This window comes from Eptesicus fuscus, chromosome 7 (assembly GCF_027574615.1).
Source record: "Eptesicus fuscus isolate TK198812 chromosome 7, DD_ASM_mEF_20220401, whole genome shotgun sequence".
Taxonomy (NCBI): Eukaryota; Metazoa; Chordata; class Mammalia; order Chiroptera; family Vespertilionidae; genus Eptesicus; species Eptesicus fuscus.
The window spans coordinates 7,596,333-7,619,783 of NC_072479.1; the positions used below are offsets into that span (position 1 = coordinate 7,596,333).

General features: G+C 41.4%; 1 protein-coding gene across 1 annotated transcript in view; it reads right to left on the bottom strand.

Moving 5' to 3' along the window:
* Positions 1 to 3,179: 3,179 nt before the first annotated feature.
* The window catches only part of B3GLCT (beta 3-glucosyltransferase), a 167,132-nt gene continuing 146,860 nt past the window's right edge, over positions 3,180 to 23,451 (bottom strand). Inside the window, exons 14-15 of the mRNA XM_028136295.2 lie at positions 15,071 to 15,215; positions 3,180 to 5,275 (exon numbers count right to left, since the gene is read on the bottom strand). Coding sequence (XP_027992096.2) covers positions 5,108 to 5,275; positions 15,071 to 15,215 — 313 coding nt within the window. The 3' untranslated portion in view covers positions 3,180 to 5,107. The remainder of the gene's footprint in view (positions 5,276 to 15,070; positions 15,216 to 23,451) is intronic.

The window sequence follows — 23,451 nt, forward strand, 5'->3', positions numbered from 1 at the left end:
CATGGAGGAAACAAAACAAGAACATATACAAGACCCCTACAGCACCAACAAAAGCAACCACCAGAGAAGAAAAAATTAGGAAAGAGAAAAGAGATCAAGAATGTTAGAAAAAAAGAAAGAAAAAATATGGGGGAAAAACAAACCAACCAAACAAAAATACACCAACAAGAATAGGAGAAGCAGAATATGCAGATGCAGAGCTTAAATAAGGAAAATGAGAATTAGAGGAATAAGGAAGGTTAACACTTTAGAATAAAGGAGGGAGAAAAGAAATGAATATAAGAAAAAAAGTTGAAAAGGAAAATAGAGGAGAAAGCAGATAGACCTAAAATAAGAAAAATAAAATTGATAAGAAAGCAGGAGAGAAAGAAAAGAGAAAGAACAGAGAGGGGAAAAAGGGAGTAGTTAAAAAAAAAAAAAAGAACAATTGAGTAGAAGAGAAGAGGAAAAGTAGATATATGAATGAAACATCAGGTACTAGAATAGTAACAAATCAATAAAGCAGATAGACAAGTAAGATAAATTTAAAAGGGAAAAAAAGAAAGGAAAGACAAAAACTAATGAAAAGAGAAGAAAAAGGAGAGCAAAAAAGATAAAAGGAAAAAAAATGAAGTGGCGTTCATTTCAGCCGAGTTATTGCCCCATGGGAGCTTGCTTTGGACCCCACTCTTCTGTTCTATCTGCCAATTCTGGGCTTCCTGTTAGGTACTTAGGAGCTAACCACTGTCAGGCTCTGTCTTGGCTTTCAGCAACCTGCAAATGTTCCCAGTGATCCACAGGAGGGGCCAATCTGCCCTCTAAAGTAGGTTTGTTAGCAGCATGGGGCTCAGGGCTGGGTCTGCTAACTTCTCCCTCTTTCCCTGTGCTCCACCTCTCCCTGCCTTTGCCTGCTAGCCAGCTGTCAATCTTAATCACTTAAACGTCTGTTTCTGAAAGGGCTTTAGGCAGAGGAGGTGCTGTTTAGCTCTCAGGGAATATGGTGGGTCTGTTTTCCTGCCCCAGAGCTCCTCTTCCACTAGTGGCCTAAATCTTACTCTGCCCTTGGCTGGACAAAGATCCTTGTATAGAGACCAATGGGGTAGACTGGGAACCTGGAATTTTTATCAGTCTGGTTCCCACAATAGTGGGGTAGACAGCCCCTTCTCTAATCCAGTCACAGAGGGCTCCTTGAGACTCTTCAGACCTGTCAGCTTGGCTTATGCCTTTGTTTCCTCTGAAAAGCTCAAAATACAGGGTGTGGCATGCAGGTCTCCTGAGGCTTCTGGGAGGGGCTAGCTCCTCTCAGGAAAAATGGCTGGTTAGGTTTGGACTTTCATTGACTACCAAATGCAGGACTCCTGGCTACTGCTTTTCCCCATCTACCTGCGCTATCTCCCACCCCAGCCTCTCTTCAGGCACCTAAAGTCCATACCTCCCTCCCTGCACCAAATCCTTGGGTGAGTAGCTGCAAATGAAAACTCCTGTGCTCTGGGTTTAGAGAAAGAAAAAAAAGACAGAAACTGTGGCTTTTCTCTCAAATCAGCTGATCAGCTTCAGTCTGCTAGCTCCAGACTCTGCCTCAGCCAGCAGTCCTGCCACCTTTTGTGGCTGGATGTTAAGTGGGCCAGGGTCACAGGCCTGGTGCTTTGGGCTGTGGAGCCCAGCCTGGGCTCTGCCTTCTGCGGGAACAGACCCTCTCATCGCCCAGTGCTCTCTCCTCTGTTGGCCTGCTGGCCCGCCACCTCTGAGAACTGGGTCCTCTCCTCTTGCTACCTCACCCTTCCTACTGGTCTCCAGGTGTTTTCTGTCCTTCCTTGATATATGTCTTCTCCTCAGCTGGACCTCAGTTTGTAATTCCAGGTGAATGTTCTCCGATTTAGTTGTATTTCCACTATGGCCCTGGGCCGAGATGCATGACAAGCCTGCCTGTTCGGCCGCCATTTTCTCTCCTCCATAACCTTAGCATTCTTGAATCTTTCTATTCAGTCAGACCTTCATTCCACCATCACGTTCTCAGAGACCCTCTCTGACCACTCCATCAGAAGTAATCCCCAACTCAGACCGAAGTCTATCACAGGACCCTGTTCTTAGTGTCTTCATTTATCACTATTAGAAATCATCTTGTCCATTAATTTGTTTACTGGTTTTTGTCCCTTCTCCTTACACCTACCCCTACTCCTCCAGGAATTTGAGTGCCTTTAAAGTGAAAACATCTGATGAAAGACTAAATGCCAGACACAAAGCCTTCACTTTCTAGGTAGGAGGAAAACACATTTTGCAGCTGACATGTTTGTAGAATGCTTGGGAACATAAAACAGTGGTCTCCAGCATGTGCCAGGCATTCACAGATTCCAGGGATAAGTGGTGAACAGCACATCCCAGAATATTTGGCACATAGTGAGTGTTGAATATTAAACAGTGGCTGAATGAATCTACTCATTTTAGTTCACAGAAATTACATCTCTGATTATGAATGGAAGACAATAGAAAATTCTTACAAATGCCTATTATACATTTTTGAGGAAAAATAGACAAACAATGATAAGGGCTTGGATGTGGAGCACTAAAGATATTCAATAAATCAGAATATTCAGAGAGCACTGATATTTACAGACCCGTGCAGTGTCCTTGCAGGCTAGTGTGCTGTTGTTTTATATTCTGTCTCTAGAGGTTGTGTTTGTGTCTGGCTTCTGACTTATCTGCAAGATGTAAAGAATCCTGTATAGTCAGATAACTAGCTTTGGCCACAGAAGAAATAGCTTAAAAGCAAATAAAACATTCCAGTTATTCCACATACAACTCCTTGAGGTTGATATTCCATATATCAATAAAAATAGCCATTTGGAAGTAAATTTCTACTAAAAAGGCAAAGGAAGTAGGAATAGAACAATATCTTTACTGGAAAGTTCAGATTAAAAACTTAGTTCCTAAGATATGAACTCTATGGCAATCAGTTCCCAAACAGCATCTCCAATTCATTATGTAATACAGATCATGGTTTTATAGACTCTGTATCACTACATTTTCAAATGTCTGATGGTTTCCTCTTAAAGGGATAGGTTTTTATTAATGTTTCTCTCTGAAAACTGTCTTTACTGAGCTGCCAACTTTTTTCTCTGAGTTTTCTAATCCCCTCCCCCCCACTCCTTCTGAGCTCCCGTCCTAGGTTGAACTAATAAATGCATTTGAGAAATCAGAACCTTAGGCAAAAATATTTTATTTGTGGTAAGGCTTACATAGTCCCAAAAAGTAAACATAATTCACAAAAGGCCTGAAGGTACCAGATGAAGTTTTCTGGTATAAAGAGAAGGCACTGATTATAACAGAGGAAGTGCAACATATTTCTTTATGTTCCAAGGCCAGTTTGATCCTATCAAGTGAATATGCTGTTTTCCAAGTGTGACGACTGGTAGGCAGGCACAGAAAGAACTGAAGACTGTTCTCCACTGGGCTAGGCAGCTAGGCCCTCCAGGAGTATTATTACAAATGGCACGAAGGTGACCATGATGGTAGCAATGACAATAACCAAGCTACAACAACAATGCTGAAGTCATCAGCAGCAGCTGACAAGATCTATAAATTCCTTGGGTGCTTCTACCCAGCAGATCATCTGTCCCTGATCCATTTCTTCGGCAGACCACAAAATCCACTTTAAGAAAACATAAATGCAATACATTCAGCTGACACTGAAAATACGCAGGTACTATTATTTGCTGATTTGGAAAAATGGTAAATCCTCTGGTATCATTTTAGAAATGAGTGAAATCTAAGTTACAAGAGAAATATATTGTTAAAAAAGCCTACACCTGGGGACTTTTGGTGGTATGGCTTTAAAACATATGCGTGGCTATACAAGCATTATAAGCAAAATTAACAAGTAGCAATTTTTATTTTTAAAAAAGAAAATAACTATTTTTGCTATACCAAAATTAGTTTAAGATGTATTGAAGTCAAATTTTCTGCAAATATCTTTAGAAAATGGAATTATGTAATTAAAACATCATATGACAGAGTACTTTTTACAAATTAATAGTAAATGTGTTAAATTACTATATATTAAAGATATAATTTGAAAATTAAAGCTGTTTCACAATATTATGTTCAAATTTTATTCTTAAAAGCCCAGGGAAATTGGCAAATCATCATGCTATCCTCACAATAGGGTTTCATGGTACCTTAGAAGAGATACCTATTCTGAGTTAAGAGAGAGTCATTAAGTAACATTTAAAGAAAAATAAGAGCAAAACATCAGGTACAAATTAATTTAATTCACTTCGGAGACTTACATAGAGCTCAATGACTTAAATAAAACATGACAACTTTGTTTTTAAATATTGAGGACACAGTTTCCTGGCAGCATCCAGCACTTTCCTGTTACAAGCAGGTAAGAAAAGATAGTACTTCCGGGAGAAACAGGACACAGAAGAACCACTAAAGAAGTTACAAGTTCCCAAAGACTTCTTTCTTTTTATGAGGCACAAACAGAAAAAGAGATAAAACATAACAACCCTGATTATAGACTCCAGGGAATTTCATAGCTAGACTCTTTAAGGTATTTTATGAATCATCCTTAGTATGGCATTATTCCTATCAGGTAACCAACAAATAATTTTCATCATCAACGATACAGTTAAAAGTTCACACTATGGTAATATCCATGTCAATCAATGTTCCTTCTCTCCCTCTCTCTCCGTCTCTCTCTCTCTCTCTCTACACGCACATGCGCACACAGACATGCACACAGGCACACATACAGAATGATAAACAGTCACATCTCTCTGGTCTCATGCCCACTGAAACCTTCATTATAATGAAGAGAAGGAACAGAAAGGAGACTTCTGGTGCTATTTATTTTCCCATGATAGTAATAAAGCTACTGTGTCACAGCTTGAAAACCACACAGGAATCATTGTATAGTACAACAATGCAGAATGCAAATGCAAGTGATTTTTCCAGGAAAAAAAAGTTTCCTTTATGATTCTGTTTTCTCCCCCCCTCAAAAAATACCACCTACAGGATTTCCACCAAGAGTCAGGAAGCTTCTGCGGCATATGCCAAGTAGCACGTGGACAGCACACAGGCGGAAGCCAAAGTCTTGGCTTCTGTTTGTGCTCCTAGGTCCCAGGCTTTATAACTCATCTTTAAAGCCTTTTCTTGTCTCTGGCCTGGCTTTGTCTTCCTTGCTGGGTGCCAACCACGTGACATAAACCTTCAATGGGTCACTGTTCCAGTGTTTATGGAAGGATATGGGAACCTGGTGAGAAAGGTAGTCCTCAGGGTAATCCACGGGCCGGGCCTGCGGGAAGAAAGGAGAATTATGCTCGCTCCTTCATTGAGAACAATTTTGCCCCAGGATAGCATGTGAATGTATGAAATGATGGCATTCCTTCAATATTTGATATTGGTTATGAGAATCTAAAGCAAGAAGAAAATCTGTTCCACTAAAACGTTCCCTCTCCCTGTAGCCTTTGTGTCTCCAGGTACTTTAATATCCCAAATGCATCACTTTATGCCTCTATGGGAGATTCCTCAACCACAGGTAATAAATATAGAAGGCTTTGCATGGTACTTTCAGTTCCTATTAGGACTTCTGCAAAAAGGCTGAAAAAAATTATTTCCCAGGTCCGTCTACAGGTACTCTGGCCTGGTGGGGCAGGACATTGTCAGGGCTCCCTTTGCCTGTCTCCTGCTGACAGCTCATTAGGAATGCCTGTGTCTTTCAGAGGAGGGAATGTGAGGCTGAGTGACTCACTCACCTCCTACCTGAATATCTCATCTGGTTCCAGAAGTGTAAATGGACATTCTGTGTAACCCAAAACGTTTTAATGCCTAAAAAGTATTTGTATTATCATTTCAAAATTCTCTAAACTTAAATGAAATTTAAGTAGGATCATGTATAGCCTAGATGGACAAGACTGAATAAGTAGCTTACAGGGTTTGGAAGCAAACTGATACCAGATCCTGTTTTGTTTGCTCTAAAGAAAGCATCCATCTTCTGTCAATGTTCATCTTGTTTATACATTTCTACAGCCTATCTGTGTTATGCAATAACTCACTGGGTTAGAAATACTAAGAGTCTAGACCTTAGTAAAACTAGAAATGATACATTTTAAGAACGAGTCTTCTCTAGACTAATATTTTATTAAATTTAGCTTAAATTTTTATAAATATTTAAACTCTTGTGAATGGTTCCCAGATACTTTCATTAAAATTTTATTTAATCTAGTCCTTGAAACACCCTTTCAAGATAATCAGATTATCATGATTCATCTCTAATTTATAGATGAGGAAACCAGAGCTCAAAGAAGTTGTGACTTCCCTGGGGTAGTATGACTAGCAAATGTTGGAATGGGGGAAAGGGCTGGTACCAGTTGCTAGCTGAGTGTCCTACCAGGATGCCTGAGCTGGACCTCAGTGCACAGGCCTGGCACACCCCCTGTGCTTTAGCTCTCCAGCCTCCTTGGGAGGCTGTGTGCAGTGGTGGCACACGTATCCTGCTCATATGAGTGCTCAAACAATAATACCTGTGAGGAAGGCTTCAAAGTAATGAATGGGGAGAATCTTCACACTTACCAACATTTGGTATGGCCATTGTATTTCCCTTTAAAAATTCTAAGCACTCATAGAGTTAAAAATTTAAAAAGGAAAATACAGTGAGATAGCAAAAATATACTGGATTTAGGTCTAATTGAGTAGGGAATGTTTTGAATATTAGCTGAGGGAATTCATATATTGTGTGATGTTTATTAGCAAGGCCCTCTGAGAGTTTGCTGGCAGGAAGGAAATCTAGGAGAAACTTACTCCCAATTCAGTTCTCAGATAATCCCACAATGGCCCCAATGAAAGAAAAAAAGCAGCAGAAACAAATCACTGCTTGTTTTTCACATTTAGAAATGAAGCTGGGAGATACAGATATGCCTAACAGGAGGGAAAGAAATGCATAACACCTTTCTCTTTATTAATTTCTTGCCAAATAAAAAGAAACTGACAATCAATTTATTTCTCCAAGTTAATAAAAGAAAATAATTGTATGGATCTACAAACTTTTAAAGTCTGAGGCTACCCTCTGTCTTTCCCTCTATTAATATAATTTAAAGTGATAACTGCTTCTCAGGAGCCCTGTATGCAAGGAAAGTGCTGGCCTAACAAGCATTAGAAGGTGCGAATCATATCTGATAAATGAGGTCACAGAAAAGAACATGACAAACTAGAAAAGTGAAATGATCCAAAGAGGCATCTATAACATCGAGATGTTATAGCCTCTCAAAATCACATCTCTGTGCCCAAAATGCCAAAAGGAAATCCAAAATGGGCAGGGTCAGCACAAGAACATAAATTGGGCAAAATTAACACCTTTTACCTGTAAAGATTAGAGCACACAAAATAGTACAACAAATGGAGATTAAAACTGTATTTCCTTATACAAATATCAATGTGTTATAGCTGTATTGAGGTATACTTTATATTCATACAATTCACACACAATTATGGTAGTTTGAAATTTTTTGGTAAATATCCAGTTAGCCAACCACAAATCCAGTTTTAGAACACTATAATTCCCTGGCAAGCGCTTGTAGTCAATCCCTGCCCCCATTGGCAGACCCAGGAAACATGATTTGCTTTTTCTCTATAGTATTGCCTTTTCTAAAACTTTCTTATCAGTGGAATCATATAGTATGAACTAGAGGCCCGGTGCACACATTCGTGCACCAGTGGGGTCCCTCAGCCTGGCCTGCTCCCTCTCACATGCAATTCAGGACCCCTCGGGGGATGTTGGACTGCTGGTTTCAGCCCAATCTTCACAGGCCAGGCCTCTAGTATGCATATAAGATCTTTGGTTAATCTCTTCCCACCCTACCCTCACCCAACTTTCCTCTGAGATTCATCAGTCTGTTCCATGTTTCCATGCCTGTGTGTCGAGCGTCTGCCCCCTGGTGGTAATTGCGCATCATAGCTACTGGTCAAACGGTCGGATGCTTAGGCGTTTATATATATATAATAGAGGCCCGTTGCAGGAAGATTCCTGCAAGAATAGGGCTTCCTGTGGCCTGAGCGAAGCAGAGAAGGAAGCGAAGCCCACTGAGGCGGGCTTCCCTCCCACTGTCGCCACCCCATACTTTCCCTCCTGCCACCGCTGCCTTGCTTTCCGCTTTCCCTCCCTCTTCCTTCTACGCTGCCTTCAGTCTTCGCTCCGCACCTGCATATGCAAATTAACCACCATCTTTGTTGGGTTAATTTGCATACTTGCTCTGATTGGCTGGTGGGCGTAGCAGAGTGATGGTCAATTTGCATGTTTATCTTTTATTAGTGTAGATAGATTTTGTGCCTGGCTTCCTTAATTTAGCACAGTTGCATATATCAATGGTTCATTCCTCTTACTGCTGAGCAATATTGCATTGTGTGGAAATACCACACAAACAACACACATTTCTGATCATACAGTTTTCATGGGTCAGGAATCTGGACACACTTAGCTGGGAGCTCAGCTTCATAATCTCTCAGGAGATGCCAGCCCAGGCTATGTGGTTTCATCAGAGGTTCAACTGAGAAAAGAGCCCCTTCCAGGCTCACTTGGTGGTCATGGTAGTATTCAGTTCTTTGTGGGCCAGTGGACTGAGGGCCTCACTTCCTTGCCCCCAAGGCAGCTTGCTTTATCAAACCTTGCAAACCAAAAAAGCCACAGGGAGAGTCTGCAAGGAAGATGGAAGTCACCTAACTACAGAAGAGACATCCCATCATTTTTGCCATACTCTACTGACCCACAGCCAAGAGGAGGGGATTACACAAGGGTGTGAACACCAGCAGGAGGGTACCATTGAGAGTTATGTCATAAATTGCCTACCATGTGTATGTTTAACTTTTAAGAAACTGCCAGAATGTTTCCAAAGTGACGGTCTTTTATATTCCCATTAGAAATAGAGGAGAGATCCAGTTTTCCAAATCCTCATCAACATTTGGTGTGGTCTGTCTTTCTGCTTAGCCATTCTAGTAGATGTATGGTGGTGCCTTATACAGACTTTAGTTTACATTTCTCTCTAAAGACTGATAACACTGAGTATCTTTACATGCACTTATTAGCTATTCATGTATCTTCCGTAGTGAAATGTCTATTCAAACGTTTGCCCATCTTAAACTGCATCGTTTGTTTTCTTATTGAGTTATAAAGGATTGTTACATATTCTGGACACAGGTCCTCTTTCAGATATATGAACTGCAAGTATTTCTCCAAGTATATGACTTGGATATTTTTTCTTAATGATATCTTTTGAAGAGCAAAGTTTTAAAAATGTGTATGAAGCTCAATTTGTGAATTTTTCTTTTTATGGATCATGCTTTTGACGCCATAAGAAATCTGCCTCAAGGTCACAAAGAATTATCCCTATGTTTTCTTCCAGAAGTGGATAGCTTTAGCTCTGATATTTTGTACTATGATCCATTTTAAGTTAATTTTTGTGTATGGTGTGAGGGAAGGTTCTACGTGGATATATATAATTATTCTAGCACCATTTGTTCCATTCCCCACTGGTTGCCTTGGCACCTTTACCATAAACGGGAGGGTTTATTTCTAGAATCTCTATCCAGTTCCATTGTTCATCCTTATACTAATTTCATATTGTCTTGATTATTGTAGCTTTATAAGTTTTGAAACCTGTAAGTATAAATCCTCCGATTTTTATCTCCTTTTAAAAATATTTTATATTTTCATATACATTTGAGAATCAAATTGTCAATTTTATAAAGAAGCCTGCTATGATTTTGATATGGATTTCACTGAATCTTTAGATCAATTTGAGGAGTGTGGGAAAAGAAAATTTCCCTAAATTTGTTTTCATGTAAAAAAATAAATAAATAAAAGAAAAGAAGAAGAAGAAAAAGAAGAAGAAGAAGAAAAGAAAAGCTTTAAAGCTGCCCACTAGAAACACCTCATATACCATGAGAATCAGATTTATAGCTATTTGTCTATCTAATTGCTCTGACCCAAAATGACAGTATTACTTGCCTTATCTTTTGGAGAAGGCCAATGGTTACATCCTTGCATTAGTCCCTAGGTTAAACCCTAAGGTGCCAGGAAGACCTGAACACTATCACCCTAGGGATAAAATTGCATTTTCAAAAAGGAATATGGTCCCTGAAGATATTTTTTTTTTTTGTACACCAAAAGGGGAAAGGAACAGCAGCCTCCCTCACCTTTATAAACAGAGAAAATGATTTTTTTCTTATCCCTTGCCTATGGGTATCTGGCTACTTGTATAGGACAAGTGACCTGTCTCTCATCAATATTGCCCTAGAGGAAAAAGCCAGGTCAAAGAGTGGTGGAAGAGGAGGGTCAAGGTGTGCTTATTATTTACTGTGAGGAATTTAATTTAAAAATCTCTCTGATCCAGAACATTTCATGTACACATTTAGAATATAACTAATAAAGTGAATTTTAAAAATATAAGAAATTAATAAACATTTTAGTGAATTTTTAAAAATCAACAGTGAAAATTTCCATCATAGCAATATTGAATCTTCCAATATTGCTATGTATTTACACTTACACACATTTTTTCTTCTCTTAATTATATTTATATGCATATATATACACATATGTATAAATACATACAAATGCACTCTTTTATATTTTCCCTCATGTTAACCCTTTCCAGCATTATTCATTCCTTCTGATATCTTCCAATTACCATATGGTATTACATCCTTTCAGCTCAAAGGATTTCCTTTAGTTTTTCTTGCAGGGAATGTCTACTAGCAAAGGATTCTCTCACTTTTTGTTTATCTGGGAATGTCTTTATTACACTTCCATTTTGGAAGGAAAGTTTTACTGGATATAGAATCATTGCTTGATTAGTTCTTTTTTTTCATTGCCTTTAGGCTTTTATTATTTATAATAAAAAATAAATCAGCAAGTAATCTTATTTTTTGTTTCCCTTTTCATTAGGCTTTTTTATATTTTTTAAGATTTTTTACTTCTTCATTGTCTTTCAACAGTTTGTGATTCTTTTTATAATTATCCCACTTGAGTTTTGTTGAGCTCCTTGGGTCTATAGATTAATGTTTACATCATATTTGGTAGGTTTCAACTCTTATTTTTTTAAAAAAATATTTTTGGGCCAATTCTCTCTCCCCTCTTTTTTTAGTACTCTCATTAAATGTATGTGGATAGACTCTATGGTTTACTCATGTCTCTAAGGAGACTCTGTTCATTTTTCTTCAGTCTTTTTTCTCTCTTGTCTTTGATTAAGTCACTTCTATTGGTTTGCCTTCAAATTCACTAATTGTTTTTTCTGCCATCTCAAATTTACTGTTAAGTACATCTACATAATGTCTCATTTTAGTTAATAGGTGTTACAACTATAGAATTTTCATCTGGTTCTTTATCACAGTTTCTATTTTTCTATTAAGATATGCTATCTGTTGTCATTGTCATCATATTTTTCTTTAATTATATGAACACTGTTTCCTTTAATTATGTGCCTATAGTATTATTAACTCATTTGAAGTCTTTGTCTATCAATTCCACCATCTGGTCCCAATCAAAGTCAGTTTTTATTGATTGTATTTTCGCCCGAGCATGTCTCTTTGTTTGTCTCATGATAATTTTTGTAACTGATTATTTTAGATAATGTATTAGAGCAACTCATAAATCTGTGTACCATTACTCCTTTTTTTTTTTTTTTTTAAGTAACTTGCCTGGACTTACACTGTGGAATCTTTTTTCCTGCTGTGCATGGCTGCTGGTATCTCCATTCAAGTTTAGTACTTATTTTTATGTGGCTTGCTAGAAGTTATCCTTGTGCTTGAATAGCTTGGTGTTGCATTCAAACACCTCGAGTCCATCAGGTTCCTACCAATGTGTGGGTTGGAAAATACATTCAAAGCTTCAGTGGGTTCCCAAATATGTTTTGGCTTTTACTTTCTACTAGGCTTATCCATGGTCCTATGCATGTACCGTATTTTCCGGCGTATAAGACGACTGAGCGTATAAGATTTTCCTGGGTTAAAAAGTCGTTTTATATGTCGGAAAATATGATATATTGGACTATATTGATGGGATTAGATATAATGGATTAGATATATTGAACTACCGTATTTTCCAGTGTATAAGACAACTGGGCGTATAAGATTTTCCTGGGTTAAAAGAAAAATACGCCGGAAAATACAGTAGTCCAATATATCTAATCCATTATATCTAATCCCATCAATATAGTCCAATGTATCGTATTTTCCAATGTATAAAACGACTTTTTAACCCAGGAAAATCTTATATGCCCAGTCGTCTTATACGCCAGAAACTACCGTACACATAGTTTCTTAGCAGGCCAAGAACTGTGTAGAGCTTTCCTATTAATACTCTTGCTCTCTCATTTCCAGGGTATTGGGTATTATTACATTTTTTACTAGTACATCCTTTACTGTATCCTAGATTGCAACTTCAGGCCAGAAAAAGGTGCATGTTTTTCTTGTTTGTTTCCTATCAAATTTGACAATTTTAGTTAACAATTTTAGTTTCATCTCTCCCTCCCCAAATCAAGTTCACTGACTCTGACAGCAAAACTGGTGTTCTCTCCATCCAGGCCCAACCGGTAAAACTGGGGGGACTTCAGGCAGAAAGGGCTCAGAAGACCTCAGACACTGTTGTTCTTACCCAAAAGTATAGCAGTTTTTCAGCAGTAAATGCTTCTGGTTGTTTTTCAGAATCTGGAAATGGTTATTCGGACAATTTTCTGCAGAGGGTTCACTGGCCATTGCATGTTGCCATACCCATCAGTAGCATATCTTTTTGGAAGAACAGAAAACCATATGCTCTGGGAACTTTGTTTGTAACAAAGGGATTAGTAGGATACACATTTCTTAAAGCTCCCCTCTAAACCTATAATTTTACCATAACCTTCCCTGACTAAAAAGAGGAGAGTGGCCCAGGCAACTTTGCATCTGGGACTGCTTCCAAATGCCCATTGCATCTCTAACTCATCAGGAATCATAGATTTTTTTCTTTTTGCCTCATATCTCTTTCTCAATATGAACAAATATAGTTTTTGGATCAGTGTTCACACCTTACAAATGGAAAGTAAATTCAAATCACAGCACATTCTCTAAAAGGGCTTAAGAACAGAAAGGTATCACAGTACCTATTGGGAGGTCAGGTTTTAAGTACATTTTATGATTTTGGAAAGGCTTAAAATTTATTATGTGATCTACAGAAATCAAGAGTTTTATGATGTATGGAACAACAATCTTCAAAGGACTTTTACTCAAGGATAATTTCCATCTTTCTTTTCTCCTTATCATGTTATTTACTCATGTATTCTTTCCCTAAGTAAAAAAGTTTGTCATAAAAATCCAAGACATATTAAACAAAGAAAATATATTTCCCTTATACACCAGAAGTTTTAATCACCCTTCCTTTTCTATGAGAGAAACATGAAATAGAGCAAGAGAGAAAGCCAGAGAGAATAACTTGCTTTTCTAAGTCAATATAACAAACACATAGACTTAAAATGGGTAAGACCACTCAAAGTTTTAAAAGATGGATAAGTATCTTGTGACTGGTACCATGAAGGAGGTTTCTCATGCATTTCTTATTATTTAAGGTCTATTTTTTTTATTCTTCCTTGTGGTTCACAAAAATGTGGAAATGGATTCTGTGTTTTTGATGCAAATACCTTCTTTACCTTGTTCACATTACTTTCTATAATGCTATTTCTGTCACGCTCAATTTTCTATATTGCTATGATAGCGTTTGCTGCTGGCTACTAAATAAAGCATAAAGACAAACTTTTCAATATAAGGAGAGCACTGAAGATAGACATGCATTCCTACATTTCAAATTTCAAAAAGCTTTGTATTGAAGAAGAACATTGAATGTCTGTGGGCTGTGCTTATTTTTAGATAAAGTATATCTGCTATTATTCTTATAATATCAGGACATCCACTGACCTGATTCTTAAAAAACTACTAAAAGTAATGCAGAAAAATTGCCTTCTCCAACCCCAAACTGCAGTATGGTGAAGCTATAGCACCAACCACCCCTGGTAAACATCATCTTGTCTCTTCTTTTCTATGACCCCCAGAATATATGCTTATTGATATTTATAAAGTTTAGCCACTCAGTTTAATAGCAACCAAAGGGGGTAAAGCCCAATAAAAAGGTAGCCAATGGACAGTATAAAAATGGATGACAGTATAAAATTACATACATTTGATGGCCTGCAAGACAATATTAGGTCAAGCCTGTATATCCTATCTCATAAAGAGGTAATATGCAAATTGACCATCACTCCAACACACAAGATGGCCACCCCCATGTGGTCAAAGATGGCCACCCCCATGTGGACACAAGATGGCCACCACAAGATGGCCAGCAGGGGAGGGGAGTTTGGGGTGACCAGGCCTGCAGGGAAGGGCAGTTAGGGGCAACTAGGCTGGCAGGGGAGGGCAGTATGGGTGACCATGCTGGCAGGGGAGGGCATTTAGGGGTAATTGGGCTGGCAGGGGAGCAGTTAGGCGTCTATCAGGCTGGCAGGGGAATGATTAGGGGTGATCAGGCTGGCAGGCAGGCAGGCAAGTGGTTGGGAGCCAGCAGTCCTGGATTGTGAGAGGGATGTCCGACTGCCCGTTTAGGCCCGATCCCACCAGCATCGGGCCTAAATGGGCAGTCGGACATCCCTCAAGGGGTCCCAGATTGGAGAGGGTGCAGGCTGGGCTGAGGGACACCCCCCCACCCCCGTGCATGAATTTTGTGCACTGGGCCTCTAGTTTCTAATAATTCTTAAATACCATCAACTCTTTAACTAAAAAAATTAAAAATAAAAGCAAGGGGAAAGAGAGCAAATTTTCCCTGTTGTTATAGCCAAGGGTCCTGGTCAAACACCATTTCATTTTCTACATTGTTCTGCCTTCCATCTACATGCTGCCCATGGTACAGCATCAACCCTCTGGACAAAGTGGTCAGTAAGAATGCCTGCAGAGCCTGTCCATGTGGTTCTTAAGACTGTTTCCAAAAAAATATGTGAAAAGCAATGAGGAGAATCTTTCAGTGAGAAGAAATCCTTCTGAGGTAGGAATAAAAAAAAAAAAAACATTTCCTCACCTGGTGGAAGAGAGGGCTGTGCGTCACAGGAATTCCCAGACTGCTGAAACACATCCCCAGGACCATGTCATCAGGAGCATCATTGCTGTAGCAACGACACTTACTGGCAAGAAGTCTCCTGATGGCTTCTCTGCTGAAGACCATTCTAGTGGGAAATCAGAGCAGACATAAGAGTTACAGCTGCCCCTTGAAACCATCCTATCTAATAAAAGAGTAATATGCAAATTGACCATCACTCCAACACACAAGATGGCCGCCCTCATGTGGTCAAAGATGGCTGCCCCCATGTGGACACAAGATGGCCACCACAAGATGGCCAGCAGGGGAGGGCAGTTGTGGGTGATCAGGCCAGCAGGGGAGGGCAGTTGGAGGGAACCAGGCCAGCAGAGGAGGGAAGTTGTGGGTGATCAGGCCAGCAGGGGAGGGCAGTTGGGGGGGACCAGGCCTGCAGAGGAGGGCAGTTGGGGGCAACCAGGCCTTCAGGGGAGGGCAGTTAGGGGAAATCGGGCTGGCAGGGGAGCAGTTAGGGGGTGATCAGGCTGGTAGGCAGGCAAGCGGTTGGGAGCCAGCAGTTCTGGATTGTGAGAGGAATGTCCGACTGCCCGTTTAGGCCCGATCCCACTGGTATCTGGCCTAAATGGGCAGATGGACATCCCTCAAGGAGTCCCAGATCGGAGAGGGTGCAGGCTGGGCTGAGGGACACACGAATTTTGTGCACCAGGCCTCTAGTTAATATGAATAAAAAAATATCATTCCAAGGCCACATTTCTGATAGGAAAAATGTGATCTCAGCAGTATTAAATATTTAATATAAATTCTGGGGGACATGACTTTTGTGCTTCCCTATGAAAGAAAAACCACTTATTTATCTAATAGGTAGTTTTATTTCTTTATATGTTTCTTGCTAATACCATGCCATGTCCTTTTTCTATATGCCACTGCAGACTGGCATCATTCTTTAGTTCCAAAATCTCCATGAGATCAGTAACAAAGTCTACACTCCCAGCAGGTAGATGGGCCCAGAAAAAGTAGGTACCTCACTCATATAGGCAATGACCGACAATGAGATCAAATCTAAGTCTATAGAAGCTTCCATAACATGATTTTGAGAAAGAGAAAAAAGAAAACAGAGGGAGGAAGAGAGACTGATTAGCCTCAAACAGTGCTCTGATGGTACTTGATCTGATGCTTTGGGTACTTTCTGGTGGGACTCATGCCACTCCTGCTTTCCAGACTCCCTCACCAGCCTGTCCTGGCTTACAAAGAAGGCACAACCCTGGGGCGGCCTCTGCACCTGCAGTCTCTGGGGCTCCAGCAGAGCATGGGCAGCAGCCCCACAGCAGTAGCGAGGAGCAAGTCCTGGGTCTGGCTCAGGTGCAGCATTGTGACCGACAGCAGCAACCGTAGTAGCCCACACAAATGGGCTCCACAAAATGGCATTTGCTTTGATCCTCCAGCCATAGGAGCAATAATAGCTTTCTCTGGTTACCAACCTCTAGGAAAGGCCACTGTGCCCTTTTCTAACACTTTGTACCAAGTTCCTAAAATAAATTCCCCCTTTAAATATACAGATTGGTTTCTGGTTTCCTTTCTGGTCCTAGGGTGGTAATGGATTATTTCATATAATAAATAACCCAATAGCAATAAGGCTTAAGGGACAAATATGGTTCACAACTTCATTCCCAATAAGTAACAACACTCTTGAAGGCAAAAATATCTAAAATGTATCTATATATTCCCACCGCCGAATATAGGGCCTCACACACAGTGAGCACCAAATAAAAGTTTGATGTATCAAACAAGTGAGAATGAAGCTCCCTTTGCAAAGATCTTCTTCCTGAAGGAGGAAGAGTTCAACGGATCAGTCTAGTAGGAAGGGAAAAAGGACAACGCTTGGACATAATCACTGATGCAAAAATGGTGATTGCACACTCAGCTGGGCTCAGTTCAGAGCAGTTTAACTACGTAAGTGAACAAGCGGCTGGCAACGCAACAATGCGGAGATGCCCTCCCTGCCCTTGCCAGTCAGAAGACACAATGTGATCAGACAAGAGAAAAAAGAAGCTATTTAAGATTATACAAGAAAATGTGACTGTATGAGAACTACATAAAGGGAAACTGCAAGTTTAAAGCTCACCATAAATTCTCTTTCTTTTAGAAAGTCTAGTGCCCACCCATGGCCCTGGGCCTCACACGTACATGGCTGTGTCAAACTCCAGCTCATCTCACTGACCTGGGGAATAGGGCCGATGTGAGGAGACACAGTGGACCGTAAACAGACAGTCCCCTTAAATGCCACCTATCTGATGCCATATCGAGGACAATTTCACAAGTGTACTCGTATTCCAATCAGAGTTGTGATCTTGTTCATTGTCAACCCAATTTAAATAAAAATACATTCTTTTTTCCTTTTGCCAGAATCTAGTAGAATGAGAAAGAAGAGAAAGACCTTTTATTTGGGTTCACTCTTCAAAAAATTAACTTTACAGGAAGACAAAATTCAAGCGTGAAATATTTATGAGTATTTTTATTTGTGCCTTCTCGCACAGAGCAGTCCTACATTCATTATGCACATAAACTAAGTACACAGGACCTTTAATGACATATGTTTATTAGTATGCTGATGGGTTCTTTCAAAATGAAGTTGCTCCCAAAATGGAAAGTTACCAGTCATACCATGGTATGTCTGCTATCTGCCAACTTTTAAATATTGAAAAGATGTGGAAAGGCAGTAAGACTAATAACGTGATTTCCTTTAATATATAATATACTAATTTAAAAATAAGAAAAACTGCCCAACCAGTGTGGCTTAGTAGTTGAGTGTCAACCCATGAATCAAGAGGTCACCGGTTCAATTCCAGGTCAGGGCACATGCCCAGGTTTCGGGCTTGATCCCCAGTACAGAGCGTGTAGGAGGCAGCCAACCGATGATTCTATCTCATTATTAATGTTTCTTTCTCTCTCTCCCTCTCCATACCTCTTTCTCTAAAAGTAAAAATATATTTAAAAAATAAGAAAAACTGAAACAGGAGGCAGGGAATTGCCCAGGGTGTACCAGAAAGTCAAGAATACACATTGAAGAAAAAGCGCCTCAGGTGGGGGGAACTGGAGGAGAGTGAAGGGGGGATAAATGGTGATGGATGGAGCCTTGACGTGAACACACAATACGGTATATAGATGATGTGTTGTAGAATTACGCATGTGAAACCTGTAGAACTTTGTTAATCAGTGTCACCCCAACAAATTCAAAAATTTAAAAAGAAGATAAAGCACCTCAGAAACATGACACCCTCCTCCTGACTCAGCTCTGACCAGTTTAGCAGGATGGTTTCAGACAGCGATTTTCAAAAACTTACTTGACTGTAAACCACAGTGAGAAAACAAGAAACACATTTGATATTGCAACATTTGTGTGTGTGTATAAAACAGAAACAAAAATTTCACAAAAAATACTTGCCTTTAAGTACATGTGATACACTATAACATTCCTAGTTTATTCTATTCCAGTCTAAATTTCATTATTTTAAAGTTTTGGTTTTATAAGCCATTAATTGATCCTGACTTACTGTGAAAGAGAGAGAGAGAGAGAGAGAGAGAGAGAGAGAGAGAGAGAGAGAGAGAGAGAGGAAGAAGGAGGAAGGGAGGGAGGGAGGAAGGGAGGGAGGGAGGGAGGGAGGAAGGAAGATAGATGTTGGTTTTTCAACTAGACCATTGGAAAAGTCTAAGCAATACTAGAAAACAGATTCAACACTGAGTCTGCCGATTTTATCAAAAGTTGACATGAGATAATCTCATGAAGAATGTTTCTGCATCTTTGTAAAAATGCTATTAACAACAGAATAGTACACTGGTCAATGTTACTTATGTAAAGATCAGTGCTCAGTGATCTACATTTGTTTATTCAGTTATTCATTGCACCTTGTAAAAAAAAATGAGTCCTATTCTAGGAAACAAGACACAGGCACTGTCTTCAAATAATTCATAATTTAGATGGAAAACAGAAAAGTAACTAGGCATTTAAATGATAATGCTTTCCATGTATGCCATTAGAAAGGCATCAACACAGATTTGAGAGGCTAGATCAGGCTGAAGGCACCCAGGAATAAATAAATGACTATATCAAGTCCAAAAGAATGAAAACGAGCCATGGCTAGTGTTGCTAAATGGTTAGAGCATTGGCCCTTGAACTGAAAGGTCACAGGTTCAATTCCCAGGCAAGGGCACATCGCTTGGGGCATGTGCAGGAGGCAACTGGTTGATGTGTTTCCCTCACATTGATGTTTCTCTCTCTCTTTCTTCCCCTCCCCACTCCCTTCCACTCTATAAAAATAAAAAGGATTAGCCAGGTGACAGAAGCAGAAAGTTGAGGTGGCAGAACAATGCTATGTAGAGACCAGCAGATGCCATATAAGGGGAAAACTAGGCCTCTGAGGAACTGAGGTAAATTCAGCATGAATTCTTTAAGCTACAGGGTATAGATGAATGAGGCATCTGCCAAGATCATGAGAGGGCTGGTAGCCTTTATGTGGAACGTAGAGGCACTGGGAGGTTATAAAAGGATGCAAAAGACTTTCACTCCCTTGGCAACTGCAAGAAAAACAACACATTAACCTAAGGAATTTTTGAAGAAATAGATGATATGAAGCCCAGATGAACTAATTCCTAGAGAAAAGCATACTTCAAAGGCGGGAAGCAAGTTGTGGAAGCTTTTAGGGACAATGGCCTAGAGGCAGGAGGGTGGATGAAAAGACCTGCCAGAGACTCTGGCCCCAAGGCAGTGGCCTCAGGAGACCTGGGAGGCTGTGGATTAGGCAAACTCGGGGTGGTTAAATGAGGCCTTATCTTGTTGAAATCTGAATGATTATCTCCTAGTCTTAAAAGGCCAAAAGTTTGGAGAGATAAACCAAAGAACTTATATACTTACTAGAGGCCTGGTGCACAAATGTATGCACGGGTGGGGTCCCTCAGCCTGGCCAGCAATTGGGGCCAATCGGGGCCATCTCACCTAGTCCTGATTGGGGCTGATCAGGGCGCTGCCAGGGGGAGGGACCGAGGGAGGTTGGCCAGCCATGGGAGGTTGGCTGTGGGAGCACACTGACCACCAGGGGGAAGCTCCTGCATTGAGCATCTGCCCCTGATGGTCAGTGCACATCATAGCTACTGGCCAGTCATCCGGTCATCTGATCATCTAGTTGTAATGGTCGCTTAGGCTTATATATATACTACAGGCCCAGTGCATGAAAATTCATGCACTGGAAGCGGGGTCCCTCAGCCTGGCCTGCCCCCTCTCACAGTCCGGGAGCCCTCAGGGGCAGGAGGCAACCCAGCAATCAGGGGAAGGCAATGCCCCATTACACCTCTGCTGCTGCCACTGCTGGCAGCACAAGCCTCGGCCGGCCCTGGTTACCTGAGCTTCGGGCGGCCCTGGGTGGCTGGGCAGCCACCATCTGAGGCTTGCCTGCACCTCAGGCTGGCCCTGGGCAGCTGGGCAGCTGCCATCTGAGGCTTGCCTGCACCTTGGGCTGGCCCTGGGCGGCTGAGGGGCTGAAAGGACTGGGGGACTCCGGAGCCATGTGCCCCGGCAGGGCTCAGGGGACTGGGCACTGCCATCTTGTGGCTGAGGGTACCACCATCTTTGAGGGTGTGGCAATCAATTAGCATATTCCCTCCTTATTGGCTGTGGGCACCACCAACTTTGAGGGTGGGGCAGTCAATTAGCATATTCCCTCCTTACTGGCTGTGGGCGCTGACATCTTTGTGATGGCATGAGGGCCAATTAGCATATTCCCTCTTTATTAGATATGATAGATATGCATAGCCCATGGAACTGGCAATAGGGTAATGAAGACCTGGGGGCATGGGTAGGGGCTGGCAGAAAGGGGGTAAAGGATGGGGGGGAGGGAAATGGGAGACATCTGTAATACTATCAACAATAAAAAAATATATTTTTTTAAAAGGCTAAAAGTAAAAAAGGGTTCATACTCTCGGAGAAAAACCAAAGCAATGGGAAGCCAGTGAAGGCCTCTGAGCAGGAGAGGGCTTTGAGAAAGGGTTTTAAGAAAGGTCTCTCTCACTACAGTGTGGACAACTTCATGGAGAAGTAAGGAGACCAGGAGGCTGCTGCAGAACCCACCACACAGGAGATGATGGTGACCTAGACTAGAACTGTGGAGGTACCAAGAGAAGTATTGACATAAGAGATATTTAGAAGATAAAATCCACATGATTTAGCAATCCAGTCAATTGCAGGGAATGAAGAGGAAGGGTAAGAGCTGACTCACAAATTTCTGGGGTAGGAACTGGCATACATTGATGTCTTACCTGGAAAGGGAGGACCACTGGAAAGACAGAAAAACAGAGGCTCAAGTCAGAAACAAAGAGGTCAGTATGGGGGGTGCTGAGTTTATGTGGCCATGAATCATCCCAGGGGAGAAGTCCTTTGGTAAGTGGACATCTAAATCAGGAGGTCAGAAGAGAGTTCCAGACTGGGTATAGAAGTTAGAGTGTATTCGGCACCCAGCCACGGGGGTGGGTGAGATCAGTGAGAGAGTGAGAAGAGAAGAGACTAGAAAAGATGACTGGAAAACAGACATTTATGGAATAGATAACAGGAACTGAGAAGGAATGAGCAAAAACAGAAATACACAATGGGAGGGTGTTCTAGAGAGTAAGAGAAATGGTCAGCTTCATCAGAGGCTGCTCAGAGGTTAAAGAAGATAAAGACTAGAATGAATTTGTCTGTATGGATCACACTGATAAGGTAGTTTAGGCAGAAGGCTAGGCTTAATCTGGCCCCAAGTCAGATTAAGGTCCAGTGGCAGGGGGACCAAGGAAGTGGAAGGGTGAGAGGAGTGAACTCTTAAGATGTTTTCAAGGGAAGAAGGGAGATGGTGTGGTGACAGGAAGAAGCTTTAAGATGGGAAAACTGGAGGTGTCAGAAAAGAGAGTAGCAAGGGAAAAGTTCAATTGACTGCCCCACCTTAATGGGTTAGCAGTGAATGCCTGGGCCAATCCAGCAGTGTCCTAGAAGCTGGCATCCCAAGTGCCAGTCCAGTGCCTGTCACACACTGGCTTTTTGACTGAATGAATGACCAATTAACTGGAACAGTGAAAGGCAATGTGGGTAGTTAAGATAATACCAAGCTTCAAAAGGCCTCTAGTGCCAGTCTCAGAAATAACAGTCAAATCCAATAGGAAGGAAGACAACAAAAGAGACTCCTTACAGAGCCCGGCCAGTGTCACTCTGTGGTTGAGTGTCAACCTATGAACCTGGAGTCACGATTTGATTCCCGGTCAGGGCACATCCCTGGTTGCAGACTCAATCCCTAGTGGGTGGCATGAGGAGGCATGATTCTCTCTCATCATTGATGTTTCTATCTCTCTCTCCTTTTCCCTTCCTCTCTGAAATCAATAATATTATATATACACACACAGTAGAGGCCCAGTGCACAAAATTCATGCACAGGTAAGGGTCCCTAGGCCTGGCCAGCAATCAGGGCCAATCTGCAGGGCAACTGGTGGGGCGATTGGGGGGCCCCCGCTGGCACCCACCTTGGCTGGCCTGGCACTGCCCGCTCGCCGGCCCCTCCCCCCACCTCTGCTACTGGTCACCTTCTTCTGCGGGACGACCAGTGGGGCAATCGGTGGGCCCCTGCTGGCACCCACCTTGGCTGGCCTAGTGCCGCCCACTCGCCAGCCCCCCCCCCCCCCACCGCCACCACTGGTCGGGGCTTGCAGGCTGGGGCCAGCTCCTGTGTTGAGCATCTGCCCCCTGGTAATCAATGTGCATCACAGCAACCAGTCATTCTGCTGGCAGTTCTGCAGTTCAGTCAATTTGCATATTAAGGTTTTATTGTATAGGATATCTTTAAAGAGTCTGCTTGCAGAAAGCACACAAAAAGTCACTTCTAGCTTAAAAGTGTATTAACACCTTTGTGCCACAAAATATATAAGCCCATATACAAACCCTAGGGCCCCTTTTAAAAGTGGAAAGTTCTGGCTTAATAGGTGCTATGCCTTAACTGGCTCCAACACTTCACCCAGAAAACTAAATGCTTTACCATAAGGCTGCAAAGAGCTTGAACATTTTTTTTTAAATGAAAGGGTCGGTACTCAGCCTTACCTTTTAACCTCTTTTCAAAGGCCTGTGTGGACCCCTATCTCCTATTGCTCATGACCTTAGGTAGATGCATGCCACTGCTGAAGAAAGATCAGTCCTCCTGCCCAAGCTTGGTTATCACTGTGAAAGAGCCACCCCCATGACCATGTTGCATACACAACTGAATCAGATAGACCGAACTGGAACACTGGAATATGATTCTTTAGCCCCTTTAGTAGGAACTGTTCTTATCTTGAGGACTGCAAAGCAAAAATATAAAGTC